At 40.7% G+C, this 19,428-nt stretch overlaps 2 protein-coding genes and 1 pseudogene across 4 annotated transcripts in view; 1 reads left to right on the plus strand and 2 right to left on the minus strand.

Annotated features, from left to right (window-relative positions):
- The window catches only part of CENPP (centromere protein P), a 286,574-nt gene that overhangs the window by 241,144 nt on the left and 26,002 nt on the right, over positions 1 to 19,428 (minus strand). The gene's annotated exons all lie outside the window — the stretch shown is intronic.
- LOC117098337 (ribosome production factor 2 homolog) lies at positions 10,453 to 11,565 on the minus strand. The gene has a single exon (XM_033236779.1). The coding sequence runs from the start codon at positions 11,532 to 11,534 to the stop codon at positions 10,614 to 10,616; it is 921 nt and encodes a 306-aa protein (XP_033092670.1). The 5' UTR covers positions 11,535 to 11,565; the 3' UTR covers positions 10,453 to 10,613.
- Positions 19,052 to 19,394, plus strand: LOC117098340 (annotated as a pseudogene). The gene has a single exon (XR_004443351.1). The product of XR_004443351.1 is annotated as a 40S ribosomal protein S27-like (transcript).

Below are 19,428 nucleotides of genomic sequence, written 5' to 3' on the forward strand. Positions count from 1 at the left end.
GCTTCGAAGTTAATTTTGGATAAAATTATTGGAAGCTGGAATACAGGCTGAGTATCCCTTATCCAAAAATGATTGGTACCAGAAGCATTTCAGATTTTGAATTTTTTTCAGCTTTTGGAACATCTGCATGCATATAATGAGATCTCTTGGGGACAGTGTCCAGGTCTCGGAGGTAATTTCACACAATATTTTAAATAATTTTGTGTGTGAAACAAAGCTTATGTACAATGATCCATGAGAAAACAAAGGTGTCACTATCTCAGCCACCCATGTGGATGATCTGTGGTTATTTAGCATCATCATCATTCCTGATTCTGAATTTATGATACCAGTAAGCAATAATTTTCTTATTCACACATAAGAACTTAACAGTAAAAAAATGACATGTCATTAAATAGTGAAAAATAATGTATGCAGTGCAGTATCACCAAAATACCAGTTACCAGCTTCTAAAAAACAGCAACAACTGGCCGGGCGCAGTGGCTCAATCCTGTAATCCCAGCACTTTGGGAGGCCAAGGTGGGCCGATCACGAGGTCAGGAGATCGAGACCATCCTGGCTAACACGGTGAAACCCCGTCTCTACTAAAATATAAAAAATTAGCTGGGCGGGGTGGCGGGCGCCTGTAGTCCCAGCTACTTGTGAGGCTGAGCCAGGAGAATGGCGTGAACCCGGGAGGCGGAGCTTGCAGTGAGCCGAGATCGCGCCACTGCACTGGAGCCTGGCAACAAGAGCGAGACTCCGTCTCAAAAACAAACAAACAAACAAAACAAAGGGCAACAACTAACAATGGTAGGCTTTCAGTCTCCACCTATGATGCTGTGTTTTGATTAAAATGTTACTGTATGCCAGGTGCGGTGGCTCGTGCCTGTAATCCCAGTGCTTTGGGAGGCCGAGGCGCGTGAATCACCTGAGGTCAGGAATTTGAGAACAGACTGGCCAATGTGGTAAAACCCCATCTCTACTAAAAATACAAAAATTAGCTGGGCATGATGGAGGGCACCTGTAATCCCAGCTACTCGGAAGGCTGAGGCAGGAGAATCGCTTGAACCCCGGAGGCAGAGGTTGCAGTGAGCCAGATCACAACATTGCACTCCAGCCTGAGCAACAAGACTGAAACTGCGTCTCAAAAAATAAATAAAAATAAAATAAAATAAAATAAAATAAAATGTTACTGTATACTGTATTTTATTTTTTTAGGTGAGAAGAAACGTAAGAAGCAGTTGTGGGACCAAGAAATGGGTTCTCTAGGGATGAGGAGGCATTCTGCTGGATGGCTCCTGTAGAATCATTTTTAAATGTTTCCTCCAAAGGCTGGGCACGGTGGCTCACGCCTGTAATCCCAGCCCTCTGGGAGGCTGAGGCGGACAGATCACTTGAGGACAGAAGTTCTAGACCAGCCTACCCAATATGGCGAAACCATGTCTCTACTAAAAATACAAAAATTAGCTGGGTGTGGTGGCGTGTGTCTATAATTCCAGCTACTCGGGAGGCTGAGGCAGGAGAATTGCTTGAACCCCAGAGATGGAGGCTGCCATGAGCCTAGATTGTGCCACTGCACTCCAGCCTGGGAGACAGAGTGAGACTCTGTGTCAAAAAATAAATGAATACATAAAAATAAAATAAATGTTTCCGGCCGGGCGCATCACGAGGTCAGGAGATCGAGACCATCCTGGCTAACACGGTGAAATCCCGTCTCTACTAAAAATACAAAAAACTAGTCGGGCGACATGGCGGGCACCTGTAGTCCCAGCTACTCGGGAGGCTGAGGTAGGAGAATGGCGTGAACCCGGGAGGCGGAGCTTGCAGTGAGCTGAGATCCGGCCACTGCACTCCAGCCTGGGTGGCAGAGCGAAACTCCGTCTCAATCAATCAATCAATCAATCAATAAATAAATGTATGTTTCCTCCACGGTTATCTGCCTCCTTAACAACAGTTTTTGTCTTATTAATCTAGCTTTGATTTTAGAATCTGACATGATTTCTTGTTCTGTTATGAATGCATGCTGCTACCATAGCTGAAGGGAGTTGGGAGGGTCTTTTTCCCTTGAGGATGTTGAATGAACTGTGTTGTACACCTGCGTTTTGACTGCAACCTGTCACAAGTCAGGTGTGGAATTTTCCACTTAAGGTAATCATGTCAGCAATCAAAAAATGTCAGATTTTAGAGCAGTCTGGATTTCAGATTATAGATGTTCAACCTGCTGAAATTCCATGAGATCTCCTGGGGAAGTCAGTACCAAACTAACTAAATGGTGATCCTCTCAAATAATGTCCTCAAAACAGTCTCAGATGTTTGAAAAAATGAGCATGTGTGCATAATAATCACTCCTATTTGTCTACAATGATTAATCAGAGGAATAATTTCTTCCCAAATCTCTTCCAGGTATAACTTTTTATACTTTTCTGTGTTTTATTTTAAAAATAATGCCCTTTTAAAAAGAAAAAGACCACAAATACTGAAGAAAGCATCTGGCACATAAAATTCATTACTGAGGACTCTAACAAGATCAGTTGAGTGACCTGTAAATAGTGGTGGGCATATATACTTACTAAAGGAGTTTAGGAATCTGTGCCACAAGTAATACCAAACAACAAGCAATCTGTAAAATGAAGTAATTTCATGTCTAGTGGGTGGCCCAAAGCAGCAGCGTTTTGTCTATCTGGTTTCGCTGAGGATTCCCCAAGTGCTGGCAATCATCCCATGTTATAAAGAAGCGATCTAAGTTGTGGATGTTCTTCTACAGCTCTATCATTCCAATTCCAGTAAATTCCATCATTTCTCAGATATATTTTACTCTTTAATTCATAAATTTATAAGGTTTTAGAATGGGACAGAACCCCGTAAATAATTTTTTTTTTTTTTTTTTGAGACAGAGTCTAGCTCTGTTGCCCAGGCTGGAGTACAGTGGCGCCGTCTCGGCTTACTGCCAGCTCTGCCTCCCAGGTTCACGCCATTCTCCTGCCTCAGCCTCCCGAGTAGCTGGGACTACAGGCACCCGCCACCACGCCCGGCTAATTTTTTTGTATTTTTAGTAGAGATGGGGTTTCACCTTGTTAGCCAGGATGGTCTCTATCTCCTGACCTCGTGATCCACCCGCCTCGGCCTCCCAAAGTGCTGGGATTACAGGCGTGAGCCACTGTGCCCAGTGAACCCTGGAAATACTTCTATCCAGTTCTTTCATTTTGCAGATAACTCCACATAGATTAAACACCTTTTCTAATTCAATGCTGTTAGTCATTAGTTTAAGAAAAAAAAAGAAATGAAATACATAAAGGTACATTGTCTTCATTACCACAAATTTATAATTTACAAGAGGATAAGAATAGTTACAGGCTGGGCACAGTGGCTTACACCTATAATCCCAGCATTTTGTGAGGCCGAGATGGGGTAGATCACCTAAGGTCACGGATTTGAGACCAATCTGGCCAACATGGTGAAACCCCATCTCTACTAAGAATACAAAAATTAGCAAGGCGTGGTGGCGGACGCCTGCAATCCCAGCTGCTCAGGAGGCTGAGGCAGGAGAATCGCTTGAACCCAGGAGGTGGAGGTTGTAGTAAGCCAAGATTGTGCCCCTGCATCTACCATGAGTGACAGCATGAGACTCTGTCTCAAAAAAATAAAATAAAATAAAATAAAAAGGAGTAGTTATAATGTAAGGCATAATTTGCTACATTTTTTATACATTTTTAGAGAGTACCTAGGGTTGATAACCAACTGACATGATCAGGCCAGGCAACCTCCTCCATGTAGTATGTCACATTCTCAATGAGGCCTTCCCCAATCAAGCTATTTAAAAATGGTACCTTCCCTCCTCCTGTGCATCGCAATCTCCCATCCTAGTTTATTTTCTCCCCACCACTTATCAATATCTCATCTATTATTTATTTTACTTATCTGTTTTGTTTATTGCTTGTTTCCCCTACTAGAAAATAAACCTCTTGAATTTATGAAGACGGGTTTTTCTTTTGTTCACTGCTACATATTAAGCACAACGACAGTGCTTGGCTGCAGAATAGGCAACACATAACTGCCAGGTAAATGAAGGAATACTAGTGACTTGTCTGTCTAATCTCTGCTTAACTTCAGGTCTTACATTTTCAAGTGGTTTGTTAGATGATTCACTCAAGAACTGTTTGAACACCAACCATGTACAAGGCACTCTCCTAGGTGACCTGGGGCTAATACTACCCCTCCTTCTCCCCTAGAGTAGATATTGTATGCATTTATATTCCCATAGCATGTACTCTACCATCAATTACCATGTATCACTGGTTTTGCACATACACTAGGTTGTAAGCTTCATAAAATTGAAAATTATCTTGTTCATCATTGTATTCTTAGAGACTAATACAATGCAAAGTATATAATATGCTTTTAACATATATGTATTTATGTATTTAAAAGTTTACATACAGTAAAATTCACTCTTTTTCTTAATTTTATGATTTTGGCCAAATGAACAGAGTTGTGTATCCAACACAACAACCAGTTCCATCCATACAGGGGAACATAAAGAAGAAGCACAGCAAATGTACTGTTAAGCCACAAGACAATAGACAAATACCTCTAAAGTACTCAGGAGAAAAAACCCAAAGAACCAAAACAGTCAACCAAGGATTCTATACCCCGAATGATATCTTTCAAAACCAAAAATGAAGACTTTTAAGACCAAAATCATAGAAAAAGCTAAAAAATCCATTAAAAGCAGAACATCGGGCCGGGCACAATGGCTCACATCTGTAATCCCAGCATTTTGGGAGGCCAAGGCAGGATGACCGCTTGAGCTCAGGAGTGTGAGACCAGCCTGGGTCACATAGTGAAACCCCCATCTCTAAGAAAAAAAATTTTTTTAATTGGGAAAAAAAAAAAAAAAAGCAGGATTCACTAGAAAAAACAATAAGATTGGCTGAGTACAGTGGCTCATGCCTATAATCCCAGCACTTTGGGAGGCCAAAGTAGATGGATCACCTGAGCCCAAGAGTTCAAGACCAGCCTGGGCAACATGGCCAAAACCCATCTCTACCAAAAATACAAAAAATTAGCTGGGTATGGTGGTGCATGCCTGTGGTTCCAGCTATTCAGGAAGCTGAGGTGGGAGGATGACTTGAGCCTGAGAAGCGGGGGTTGCAGTGAGCCAAGTTTGCACCACTGCACTCCAGCCTCGGCGACAGAGTGACACTTCATCTCAAAAACCAAACAAACAAACAAACAAAAAACCTAAACAAACAAAAAAACCAATAGGATTGAGCAAATGAATAATTTTGTTGATATTTCTAGGAGCCAAGTTTCTCAATATGGAAGAAAGGATGTAGAAATGTGAAATGATAGTATGTATATAAACACATACATCCTATAAACTGGGGATAAGCTGGAGTAGAACTGGACGCCTTGGTGTACACTCACGATTTTGTAAATATTTATAGTCATGTGTAGCTTAATGACAGGGATACATTCTGATAAATGCATTGTCAGATGATTTCTTTACTATAGGAACATCATACAGTGTACTTTCACAAACCTAAATGGTACAGCCTACTGCAAACCCAGGCTATACGGTATGGCCTATTACTCCTAGGCTGTAAACCTAGGAGTTTACATGACTGTACTAAATGCTGTAGGCAGTTGTAAAACAATGTTAAATATTTGTGCATTTAACATATCTAAACATAGGAAAGGTACAGTAAAATACAGTAATGTAAACATGAAACTACCTTTGTATATGCAGTCTGTCACTGATCAAAAAGTAGTTATGTGGCACATGACTATTAGTGCACGTGAATATTATACGAATCATGATTTCTTATATACAGGTGTGTGTGTGTGTGTGTGTATGTATAAATACACATTTTCTAGTACTGTTTGTTGAAAGAACCAAGAAGCAAAGACACTCCAGAGCAATGAACAGGCCTAGTGTCAGATCTCAGTCTCTAATACCATTTCCCACTAAAAGAAACTCTGGGTCCTCAGAAAAATTGCTGAATCTACACCTAGAGCAGGACAGGTATATTGTAAGCCTGGAAAATCTTTTTATGACAGAATATGAGGAAGTGCTCAAAAATATAATAAGGAATTAACACATGGATTCAGGAGCCAGCTTAAAGAGATTCCCTCTGATCAAATCCGGGATACTTTGAGCACCAAAATAAATAAGAAGAGAAGAAATTATAAATCGTTGGGGAAAAAAAAAAGAAATGAATGAATCCATACATATTATAAATATGGATACATATGCATACATAGAGAATGGTGATGTATTTCTTAAGCATAACGCCAAATGCCTACTGAGAAATGTGGAAGAAGTGCTAGAGTTGAAAAATCATCATTTTGCAAACATCACAGTAGTGAGTAGATAAGGCAAGAATCATCAGTAGATGCTAAATTGAGGAAGGAATATTAATAAAGAGTAGTAACTGTGTGGTCATCAAGTGTGTCCCCACAGATTGCATATTAGAGCCAAGGGAGAAAAAATTAGTTATCATACAGTGGAGAAATGTAACAGTTTCATTGAGTGAAAAACTTAGTATCAACTATGAGGGACAGCTATGCTGAGAAGGACAAAATATCATCTATACAGAATTTGCCTAAGAAGGCATAGCCTCAACTGATCACAATGTAAGATCAAAGGCAAAATAAGAAATATTTTATTGGGGGAAAAAAGTAGAAAGAAAAAGAAACAAACGTGGAAAGAACTTTTGTTTTTAGAGACAAGTCTTACCCTGTGGCCCAGGCTGGAATGCAGTAGCATGATCATAGCTCACTGCAGCCTCAAATGATCCTCTTGCCTCAGACCCTCAGGTAGCTAGAACTACAGGCATGCACCACTATGCCAGGCTAATTTTTTTTTTTTTTTTAACTTTTTGAAGAGATGGAGCCTGCTCTGTTGCTCAGGCTGGTTGCAGGAAGAGCTTTTTAAAAAGATGACAAAGTGAAATATGGCAAAGAAAGGCTAGGCAATCACTCCAGATTAAAGGAAACTAAAGAGACATGACAACTAAATGCAATACTTGACTTTAGACTAGATCATATAATTCAAGGAGAAAGAAGGTGCAATACAAGATATTATGAGATCAACTAAGAAAACTGGATTATGGAAAGCATATTAGATAAAAGTATCATATCAATGTCAATTTATGAAGTCGATCACTGCACTGTAATTATATAAGGGAATATCTCTAAACTTAAAACTGCACACTTGAGCCGGGTGCGGTGGCTCATGCCTGTAATCCCAGCACTTTGGGAGACCAAGGTGGGTGGATCACTTCAGGTCAGGAGTTCGAGACCAGCCTGGCCAGCATGGTGAAACCCCATCTCTACAAAAAATACAAAAAAATTAGCTGGGCGTGGTGGTGCATGCCTGTAATCCCAGCTACTCAGGAGGCTGAGGCAGGAGAATTGAACCCAGGGAGCGGAGGTTGCAATGAGCCAAGACTGTGCCAGTGTACTCCAGCCTGGGTGACAGAGCAAGACTCCATCTCAAAATAATATAACATAACATAACATAACATAACATAAAAAATAAAATAAAATAAGGCCAGGTACGGTGGCTCATGCCTGTAATCCCAACACTCTGGGAGGCCGAGGTGCGCAGATCACTTGAGGTCAGGGGTTTGAGACCAGCCTGGCCAATATGGTGAAACCCCGTCTCTACTAACAATACAAAAATTAGCCAGACGTGGTGGTGCGCGCCTGTAGTCCCAGCTACTAGGGAGTCTGAGGCTGGAGAATCACTTGAGCCTGGGAGGCAGAGGTTGCAGTGAGCCGAGATCTTGCCACTGTACTCCAGCCTGGGCAACAGAGTGAGAATCCGTCTCAAAAACTAAATAAAGTAAAATAAAATAATAAAAATGCACACAAGTATTTATGGGAAATGAGCCATGATATATGCAACGTGTCCTAAAAAGGCTCCATATCAAGAACAGCAACAGAAACATTAAAAACCTTGATAAACATGACTGGGTGCGGTGGCTCACGCCTGTAATTCCAGCACTTCGGGAGGCCAAGGCAGGCAGATCACAAGGTCAGGAGATCGAGACCATCCTGGCTAACACGGTAAAACTCCGTCTCTACTAAAAAACACCAAAAAAATTAGCCGGGCGTGGTGGTGGGCGCCTGTAGTCCCAGCTACTCTGGAGGCTAAGGCAGGAGAATGGCGTGAACCCGGGAGGAGGAGCTTGCAGTGAGCTGAGATCGTGCCACTGCACTCCAGCCTGGGAGACAGCGAGACTCTGTCTCAAAAAAAATCTGAATAAATATGACAAACTGTTAGCCTTTTCTTAAGTTATTTAAAGTATGTATGATGGTTGAAGTAAAACATTATAATGTTATCTAACGGGGTTATTATTATTACTATTTTTGAGACAGGGTCTCACTCAGTCTCCCAGGCTAAAGCGCAATAGCATAATCATGGCTCACTGCACTGTCAAACTCCTGGGCTCAAGTAACTCTCCTACCTCAGCCTACCAAGCAGCCGGGACTACAACTGCACTCCACCACAATAAGCTAATTCTGCTGTTGTTGTTTTTGTAGAGACAGGGTCTTCCTTTGTTGCCCAGATTGGACTAATGGAGTTTTTCAGCACGTACATATGAACATAATTCACATGAAAACTACCATATGAAGCAGGGAGGGGAAGTGATCCATGTGGTTATAGGACTACAAGACTATAAATACAGTGGTAAAGTATCAAATCTAAATAGACTGTTAAAAGTTAGGTTATGTATGTTGCAATCCCGACAGCAACCAATAAAGAATAACACAAATATAGCCAAAACGTGAATGAAATAAATTAAAAGAGAATATTAAAATATATTTAAAGGAGAGGGTTTTGAGAAGATGACAGAAGAGGAAGTACCAAAATTCCATCTCTCCACTTACATAACAATTTCACTGGCAGAATCTGTCTGATACAACCATTTGGAAACTCTGAGTCTAATGAAGGCTGGCAACATCCAGGGAAAGGCTTGGAGAAGGGCTTGGATGGTAAATTATGATTAATTTTAGTAAATTTCAGTATAGCAGCAGCTACCCATTTCTTCACCCCCACCCCCTTGGCAGGCAGTCATGTGAGTATAACCAGAGCAGCTTACACATAGCTTATGGAAGGCAGAGCAAGCCAAAAAAAAAAAAAAAAAAAAGGACCCTGTCCTCCAGCCATCCATAAGGGATCTGTGTTTTGGTCACTGCTGCTTCTCATCATGGAAGTGTAGACCAAGAGTCAGGCAGCCATTGTAGTTACACATCCCCACACTTTTGAAAACCCTGCTTCCTACAGTTGAAGTGATTTCCAGGGGACTTAACAGGACAGAGCCCTTTTTTTCCCCACCTTCATTTTCTTCATTTTCCCTTTCTAAGAGCTAGACAATCAAGACTAGGCCATTGACAAATAACTGCGTACAAGGGGAGATTCTGTAAGAGACTGCACATACCCATGGAAAGCTTCAGGCCCAGAAACAAACTGAAAGGACCTTAAGTTTATACCTCAAGTTAATCCCTGGCACAGAGGTGGCCTACAAAATATGAATAAATAAACAAATAAAAATAATAACAATAACAAAAAAGCCTGGGAAAGAGGGAGAATCTGACTTTGGGGGTTACCACATTATTAGGTTCAAATGAGCCCTTTTCAACAACAACAACAAAACACAAGGGATACAAAGAAATAGAAAAGAAGGCTGGCTGTGGTGGCTCATGCCTATAATCGCAACACTTTGGGAGGCCAAGGCAGGCGGATCACCTAAGGTCAGGAGTTCGAGACCAGCCTGACCAACACGGAGAATCCCCCTCTCTACTAAAAATACAAAATTAGCTGGGCGTGGTGACACATGCCTGTAATCCCAGCTACTTGAGGGGCTGAGGTAGGAAAATCACTTGAACCCGGGAGGCAGAGGTCGCGGTGAGACGAGATCATACCACTGAACTCCAGCCTGGGCAACAAGAGTGAAATTTTGTCTCAAAATAATAATAATAATAATAATATTAATAATGAGGGACATGATCAAAGGGATGTGGCTGGAGAAAAGAAAAATAATACAAAAAATAAAAAAAGTACAGGAGAAATTAAGACATTCTCAGGTAAACAAAAACTGAGGGAGTTGGTTATCATTTAACTTTCTCTGTAACAAATGGTCAAGAGAATTCTGTAGAGTGAAAGAAAGGACAATAGACAGTAATCTGAAGACATATTAAGAAACAGACTCTTAGAACATATGGAAAAAGGCAAAAGAAAAAAGTTTTAAAAAAGAACAAAAAAAAGACTCAATAAAGGTAAATACATGTAAAATTATAAAAGCTAGTATTTTTGCAACAATAGTTTGTTACTCTACTTTTTGTTTCCTATATGATTTTACAGACTAATACATTTTATTAAAATTAGACTAAAAGCTAGTATTAATGTAATTTTCATTTGTGACTCCACATTATTTTCTATGTAATTTTAAAAACCAATGCATTTTATTTTTTTTTTTACTAGTATATTACTGTTCATAATATTGTAAAATTATCATGTTATAAAAATATATAATAAGATCTCATAAGAAACTGAATGGATTGACGCTTGATAATTCTCTTAAGTAGAACACAATGAAACAGTAGTGGCTGGCTAAGTTCCATCAATTTTTTTTAACTCTTTTTGACTTTTTCTCCTGGTCTTCTGTTATCCTTTCTGCAGGTCGCTTCTTCAACCCCTTCATTTTCCTGGTTTGTAGTTTGCTTAGGTCTTGCTTCTGCATATGAATCCTTCCATAAGTTGTACCAAAAGTATCATGGGAGATATTTTTCTTCTTCTTTGGCTTGAGAGCTTTTGGCATTTTCATAGATAATTTATAAAGGTCATCTGATGCCAGGTGTGTCCTCCTCAGAACCAGATCCAATGAGGGTCCCATCTCTTCCAATTCAATCCGTGGTGTTCTGCAACCAGATTTCTTCAACAGCAACTTATAGCTTCGAAAGTAAATCTTCCCATTCAGTGCAGTGAAGTGCAGAACATATTCTAATCCAGCCAGGCGGATATTTGATACTGTGGGGCCTCTGAAGAAATCAATAAGAAGACTTTTTAGTCTTCTATAATCTTCTGTTACATCAAAATCATCACCAGCAAATATTAGCATGGGTTTTGTTCCCTCAGGACATTTACTGTTCTTAATGTCTTTTAGAGAGACGAAATTCTCAATACCTAATTCAATCATATCCAGCACATGGTGGTCATACAAACGACCTATTACTAGATTATTTGGCCGCTTCTTATAATGGGAGCCAAACATGAATAAAGAACAATCTGACTTCTTTGAAAAGAATTCCAGTGATGTCTGATCCTCAAAAGGTCTTGTAATATTTTTCTTTTTATACAGTACACCATATGGTTTTTTCAGTGCATACACATCTTTAAGTACTTGTGTCACTGTTGCATTTGCATTTCCCCCTTTAATCAGCATGGCATTTTTAATATTTTCATTGAGTTTCGGTTCTCTCTTCTCAAGGAATCTCTTGGCTCTTTTCGTTTTGGGCTTTACAACTCGATCCAGAGCGTCCATCGCTACTGCTCCCTGCAACTCTTAACTAAGTGGATGCCAAACCAACGCATTTGAAAGAATTATTAGTTTACATTTTGGGGTGCACAACATATAAATATACAAGTTCGTAACATCAATAATTCAAAAGGCTGGGGATTGTTGTGGGAAGTCAGGGACCCCGAATGGAGGGACTGACTGGAGCCGTGGCAGGGGAACATAAATTGTGAAGCTTTCATTTTAATATGGACATTTATCAGTTCCCAAATAATACTTTTATAATTTCTCATGCCTGTCTTTACTTTAATCTCTTAATCCTGTTATCTTCGTCAGCTGAGGATGTGCGACACCTCAGGACCACTGTGACAACTGTGTTAACTGTACAAATTGATTGTAAAACATGTGTGTTTGAATGATATGAAATCAGTGCACCTTGAAAAAGAACAGAATAACAGCAATTTTTAGGGAACAAGGGAAGACAACCATAAGGTCTGACTGCCTGCAGGGTCGGACAAAAAGAGCCATATATTTCTTCTTGCAGAGAGCCCATAAACAGACGTGCAAGTAGGAAAGACATTGCTAACTTCTTTTTCTAGCAAGGAATATTAATACCCTGGGAAAGGAATGCATTCCTTGGGGGAGGTCTATAAACAGCTGCTCTGGTAATGTCTGTCTTATGAGGTTGAGATAAGGACTGAGATACACCCTGGTCTCCTGCAGTACCCTCAGGCTTACTAGGGTGGGGAAAAACTCCACCCTGGTAAATTTGTGGTCAGACTGGTTCTCTGCTCTCGAATCCTGTTTTCTGTTGTTTGTTTATCAAGACAATATGTGCACCACTGAACATAAACCCGCATCAGTAGTTCTGCTTTTGCCCTTTGCCTTGTGATCTTTGTTGGACCCTTATTAGTAGTTCTGCTTTCTGCCCTTTGAAGCATGGGATCTTTGTACCCACTCCCTGTTCTTACACCCCCTCCCCTTTTGAAACCCTTAATAAAAACTTGCTGGTCTGAGATTCAGGCGGGCATCACGGTCCTACCGATATGTGATGTCACTCCTGGTGGCCCAGCTGTAAAATTCCTCTCTTTGTACTCTTTCTCTTTAATTCTCAGACGGCCAACACTTATGGAAAATAGAAAGAACCTACATTGAAATATTGGGGGTGGGTTCCCCTGATAGGGGACACAGCTGTAAAGAAACACAGGTCTTTTCAACTTTTTTTCAGTTAAAGTGGCATAAAATGGATTTGCAATGACACATGTGGTGGCTCATGCCTGTAATCCCAGCACTTTGGGAGGACAAGGCAGGAGGACAGCAAGAGTGCAGGAGTTCAAGACCAGCCTGGGCAATACAGTAAGACCCCTTCCTTTAGCATTTTTAAGTGGATAGGATGGATAATCAAGTGGATAGGATAACCCACTACTCAGCCTCTTTCCCCAGCCACCCCTATCATTGATCAGTGGGCCCATGAACAAAGTAAAGTGGCCATGGCGGCAGGGATGAAGGTTATGCATGGCTCAGCAACAAGGACTTCCACTCACCAAGGCTGACAAGGCCAATTTGCCAGCAGCAGAGACCAACACTGAGCCTCTGATATGGCAGCATTCCTTGGGGTGATCAGCTGGCTACCTGGTGGCAGGTTGATTATATCGGGCCTATTCCATCATGGAAAGGGCAGAGGTTTGTACTCACTGGAGTAAGTGTCCTCACTTACTCCAGATATGGGTTTGCTATACTGCATGCAATGCTTCTGCCAAGACTACCATCCGTGGATTCACGGAATGCCTTATCCACCGTCATGGTATGCCACACAGCATTGCCTCTGATGAAGGCACTCACTTTACAGCTAAAGAAGTGTAGCAGTGGGTGCATGCTCATGGAATTCACTTGTCTTACCACGTTCCCCATCATCCTGAAGCAGCTTGATTGATAGAATGGTAGAATGGCCTTTTGAAGTCACAATTACAATGCCAACTATGTGGCAATACTTTGCAAGGCTGTGGCAAAGTTCTCCAGAAGGCCATGTACGCTCTGGATCAGCATCCAATATGTGGTACTGTTTCTTCCATAGCCAAGATTCATGGGTCCAGGAATGAAGGGGTGGAAATTGAAGTGGCACCACTCACCATTACCCCTAGTGATCTACTGGCAAAATGTTTGCTTCCTGTTCCTATGACATTACATTCTGCTGGCCTAGAGGTCTCAGTTCCAGAGGGAGAAACGCTGCCACCAGGAGGCACAACAAAGATCCCACTAAACTAGAAGTTAAGATTGCCACCTGGACACTTTGGGCTCCTCCTACATTTAAGTCAACAGGCTAAGAAGGGAGTTACAGTGTTGGCTGGGGTGACTGACCCAGACTATTGAAATGAAATCATTCTGCTACTTCACAACGGAGGTAAGGAAGAGTATGCATGGAATACTGGAGATGCATCAGGGCTTCTCTTAGTATTACCATGCCCAGTGATTAAGGTTAACGGGAAACTACAGCAGCCCAATCCAAGAAGGTAGTCATCCATACCAGCTATGACCACGTGACCAGCTGCAGAAACAGGCATTGTAATTGTCATGAGTACTTCCTTCTCCTTTCATTAAAAACATATTTGTGCATATATACACTCGTATTAAGAACGTATCTTCCGGCCGGGCACGGTGGCTCAAGCCTGTAATCCCAGCACTTTGGGAGGCCGAGACGGGCGGATCACGAGGTCAGGAGATCGAGACCATCCTGGCTAACATGGTGAAACCCCGTCTCTACTAAAAAATACAAAAACTAGCCGGGCGAGGTGGCGGGCACCTGTAGTCCCAGCTACTCGGGAGGCTGAGGCAGGAGAATGGCATAAACCCGGGAGGCGGAGCTTGCAGTGAGCTGAGATCCCGCCACTGCACTTCAGTCCAGGCGACAGAGCAAGACTGCGCCTCAAAAAAAAAAAAAAAAAAAAAGAACGTATCTTCATTTTATTTCTTTTCCTTTATCATGTGACATACGATTTATTGACTTCATATCAGCATTTAAGTATTGTTAACTTTATGTAATAGTATTTGGGTTGGGGATTGGTGAGTTTCTGGTTTTATGAAGGATAGTTGTATAATGTTAGGCATAATTATGATTATTATTACCTTTATTTGAAGATTGTGTATGATCTTAGGAGATGTGTATGGGTTCAAGTTGACAAGGGGTGAACTTGTCATGGTTAATACTAAGTGTCAACTAGATTGAAGGATACAAAATATTAATCCTGGTTGCCTCTGTGAGGGTGTCGCCAAAGGAGATTAACATTTGAGACAGTGGGATGGAGAAGGCAGACTCACCCTTAATCTGGATGGGCACCATCTAATCAGCTGCCAGTGAATATAAAGCAGGCAGAAACATGTGAAAAGGTGAGACTGGCCTAGCCTCCCAGCCTATATTTTTCTCCCATGGTGGATGCTTCCTGCCCTTTAATATTGGACTCCAAGTTTTTCAGTTTTGGAACTCAGGCTGGCTCTCCTTGCTCCTCAGCCTGCAGACAGCCTATTGTGGGACCTCGTGATCACGTGAGTGAATATTTAATAAACCCCCATACACACATACATACACACACACACACACACACACGCTTTAAGTAACAGGCTTGAGAGAAAAGGCCCTGTCTTCTCTCAATGGGACAGATTCACAGAAATATCTTAGGTTTTTTGGTTTTGGTTTTGTTTTTTCAGATAGTGTCTTGCTCTGTCACCCAGAGGAATTCAGTGGCACAGTCTTGGTTCACTGCAACCTCTGCCTCCCCGGTTCAAGCGATTTTTGTGCCTCAGCCTCCCGAGTGGCTGGGAATACAGGCGCCTGCCACCACACCCAGCTAATTTTTGTATTTTTAGTACAGATGCGGTTTCTCCATGTTGGTCAGGCTTGTCTCCAACTCCTGACCTCAGATGATCTGCCCACCTTGGCCTCCCAACGTGCTGGGATTGCAGGTATGAGCCATGGCTCATGGCCAGGACTATCTTATATACATGGTGCAAATAAAGCTTACATACGTGGTGATTTAAAAAAAAAAAAAAAAAGGAAAAAAGAAAAAGAAATTCTGACTTATGCCACGTGGATGAACCTTCACAACATTATGCTCAGTGAAATAAGCCAGTCAAAAAAGGCAAATACTGGCCAGGAATGCTGGCTCATGCCTGTAATCCCAGCACTTCGGGAGGCCGAGATGGCCAGATCACCTGAGGTCAGCAGTTCAAGACCAGCCTGGCCAACATGGCAAAATCCCATCTCTACTAAAAATACAAAAATTAGCTGGGCGTGGTGGCGGATGCCTGTAATCTCAGCTACTTGGGAGGCTGAGGCAGGAGAATTGCTGGTGAGGCAGAGGTTACAGCGAGCCAAGATCACGCCATTGCACTCCAGTCGGGCAACAGAGCGAGACTCTATCTAAAGAAAAAAGACAAATATTATATGATTCCACTTATATGAAGTACTTAGAGTAATCAAAATTACACAGACAAAAAGTAATATGGTGCTTGCTAGAGGATGGGGAGAGGGAGAAAGTGGGAGTTATTGTTTATGGGTAAAAAGTTTCTATTTTTTTGAGATAGAGTCTCACTCTGTCACCCAGGCTGGAGTGCAGTGGCGCTATCTTGGCTCACCACAACCTCTGCCTCCCAGGTTCAAGCAATTCTCCTGCCTCAGTCTCCCAAGTAGCTGGGACTATAGGCACGTGCCACCATGCCCGGCTAACTTTCGTATTTTTAGTAGAGACAGGAGTTCACCATGCTGGATTTGAACTCCTGACCTCGTGATCTGCCCACCTCAGTCTCCCAAAATACTGGTATTATAGGTGTGAGCCACCACACTTGGCCAAAGTTTCTGTTTTAAAAGAGGAAAGAGTTACGTTGATGGATAGTGGTGATGGTTGTACAACATAATGAATATATTTACTATTATGGAAGTGTACTCTTTAACATGGTTGAGTTGGTAGATTTTGTAATATTTTGCCAAATTAAAAAAATAGGAAAACAAATTAAATAATCTAAAGGAAGGCAAGAAAGGGCAGTAGAACAAAAAAACCAAGTAGATTCACTGAAAACAAAGAACATAAAATAATAGTTGAATTAACACAAAGCTGCATAAGTATGTACTTTACAGGGAACACTGGAGATTATGTGTTAAAAGTCAGTCTAATAACTATTTTAAAAAGTATTTTAACATGTGAAAAAAATTGTTTTCCAAAGCGTATGGGCCTATAAAGAGGAGAAATTAGTTCATTCGCGCTTAAAGGCCACAGTGACATGATACTTCGTTCTCCATCAAACAAGTGAGCAAAAAATAAACTCTTAATCATGTGATGAGGGAGTAAGCCATGAAAATAATCTTAAAAGCTATGATGACTCAAGTTTAAACAAACACAGAGGAAAAGACTGTTCTTTTACAGTGAACTTTAAAAGATTCACAATTCCTCCATTCTTCCATTTGCATCTTCATAAAGGATATTATACTATAGCACATAATAGTTTTCCATACAGAAAGAAATTTTGCGTGTGGGTGTGGGTGTTGGCTCTCACAGCGGTAAGAATGACTGTAATTTATCTATTTTTCCTAAGCCAAGTCCAAACTTCACTAAATCTAAAACAGATGTCATGGATTTCTTTCATAAAATGTTGGCAGTAACCCATTTCAATTTCAACTGAAGTAGTCAGGAAACAAAAATAACTCCAAATGTCTCCTTCTCAAGTATAAAGTGAACATAAAGATAAATTTAGGATAAAAATTCCAAAATTTTTTTCTAACAATAAATTCCTGAGACTATTACATCTAAAATTAGGTGACCATCAGAAATTAATTCAGAAAAATATTAACAGTCATTCTCACACATTACTGGTGGGAATACAAAACAGTATGGTTATTCTGGAAAATGGTTTGGCAGTTTATTATAAATTTAAACATACTCTTATATGACTCAGCAATTCCACCTCTGGTTATGTACCCTAGAGAAAACTTATATTCACACAAAAACTCCAGTGAATGTTCACAGCAGCATATACATGTGTGTTTGTGTACATAATATACATATTTATAGCATATGAATGTTTGTAGCGGCATGAATGCACGTGTATGTGTGTGTGTATATATATATATATACACATATATAAAGACAATATATGTATGTATATGTTATATACACACATACATAAAGATAATATATATGTGTATATTATTACCTTTATATATGTGTATTACCTTTATATGTGTATAATATTATCTTTATATATGTGTGTGTGTGTATATATATATATACAGGAGATCGAAACAATCCTGGCCAACATGGTGAAACCTTGTCTCTACGAAAAATACAAAAATTAGCTGTGGGTGGTGGTGCGTGCCTGTAATCCCAGCTACTTGGGAGGCTGAGGCAGGAGAATCGCTTGAAACCAGGGAGTTGGAGGTTGCAGTGAGCTGATATCACACCACAGCACTCCAGTTTGGTGACAGGGCGAGACTCCATCTCAAAAAAAAAAAAAATGTATATATAACTATAATATGCTATATTCACCAAAAACTGAAAATAACCCAGATATCCTTCAATCGGTAAATGAATAAACAAACTCAGTTACATCCATACAAGGAAATATGAAAACACAAGAAATAAAAAGCATTAAAAGCAAGATAAAGATCTCCTTAAATGGGCTCATTGGCAAACAGTACTTCAACAGAGGAAAGACTCTATTAAGTTGCAGATAGGTTAATAGAAATTATCCAAACTGAAACACAAAGGAAAAAAGGCATGAGAGAAATAGAGCTGAGCATCCAAATGCTGGGACAATATGTCAAATAGTCATTAGAATGACACGGGGCAAAATAAATACTTTAAAAGACATGGTTGATAATTTTCACACAAATATACCCTAAACATAGCACAAACTACAAAAATGCAAAATTAAGAGAAAGATTTAAGGCTGTCCCAAGCACACACACACAAGACACACTAATACAGAAAAATAAAGATAACAATCATTGCAGACTTTTTGTCACAACCTATGCAATCCAGATTATGAATGAGTATGTTTAAATACATATATTTTTTAAAAACCTGTCTACTCAGAATTCTATGGCCAGCAAAAATATCTTTCAAAAAAATGAAGGCAAAATTAAGACCTTTCCAGAGAAACAAAAGCTGACAGATATTATGGCCAACAGACCAGCACAGCAAGAAATGTTAAAGGGTCAGGTGCGGTGGCTCACGCCTGTAATCCCAACAGTTTGGAAGGCTGAGGCGGGTGGATCACCTGAGGTCAGGAGTTTGAGACCAGCCTGATCAACTCCATTTCTACTAAAAACACAAAATTAGCCGGGTGTGGTGGTACACACCTGTAGTTCCAGCTACTTGGGAGGCTGAGGCAGGAAATTCACTTGAACCCAGGAGGCAGAGGTTGCAGTGAGCTGAGATTGGGCAAAAAGAGTGAAATTCTGTCTCAAAAAAAAAAGTTAAAGGAAGTTCTCAAGGAAGAAGGAGCATAGCAGTTAGAAATCTGAATCAACATAAAGAAATGAAGAATGGCTTTCCGGCGGTGACGACCTACCCACACGAGAACATGCCTCTCGCAAAGGATCTCCTTCATCCCTCCCCAGAAGAGGAGAAGAGAAACACAAGAAGAAACGCCTGGTGCAGAGCCCCAATTCCTACTTCATGGATGTGAAATGCCCAGGATGCTATAAAATCACCACGGTCTTTAGCCATGCACAAACGGTAGTTTTGTGTGTTGGCTGCTCCACTGTCCTCTGCCAGCCTACAGGAGGAAAAGCAAGGCTTACAGAAGGATGTTCCTTTAGGAGGAAGCAGCACTAAAGGCACTCTGAATCAAGATGAGTGGGAAACCATGTCAATAAACACATTTTGGATAAAAAAAAAAAAAAAAAAAAGAAATGAAGAATGTTGGAAAT

Source organism: Trachypithecus francoisi, unplaced genomic scaffold (assembly GCF_009764315.1).
Source record: "Trachypithecus francoisi isolate TF-2019V2 unplaced genomic scaffold, Tfra_2.0 Lachesis_group16, whole genome shotgun sequence".
NCBI classification, from domain to species: domain Eukaryota; kingdom Metazoa; phylum Chordata; class Mammalia; order Primates; family Cercopithecidae; genus Trachypithecus; species Trachypithecus francoisi.

Coding starts and splice junctions, on each gene's coding strand:
- LOC117098337 (XM_033236779.1), bottom strand. CDS start 11,534: ATGGACGCTCTGGATCGAGTTGTAAAGCCCAAAACGAAAAGAGCCAAG.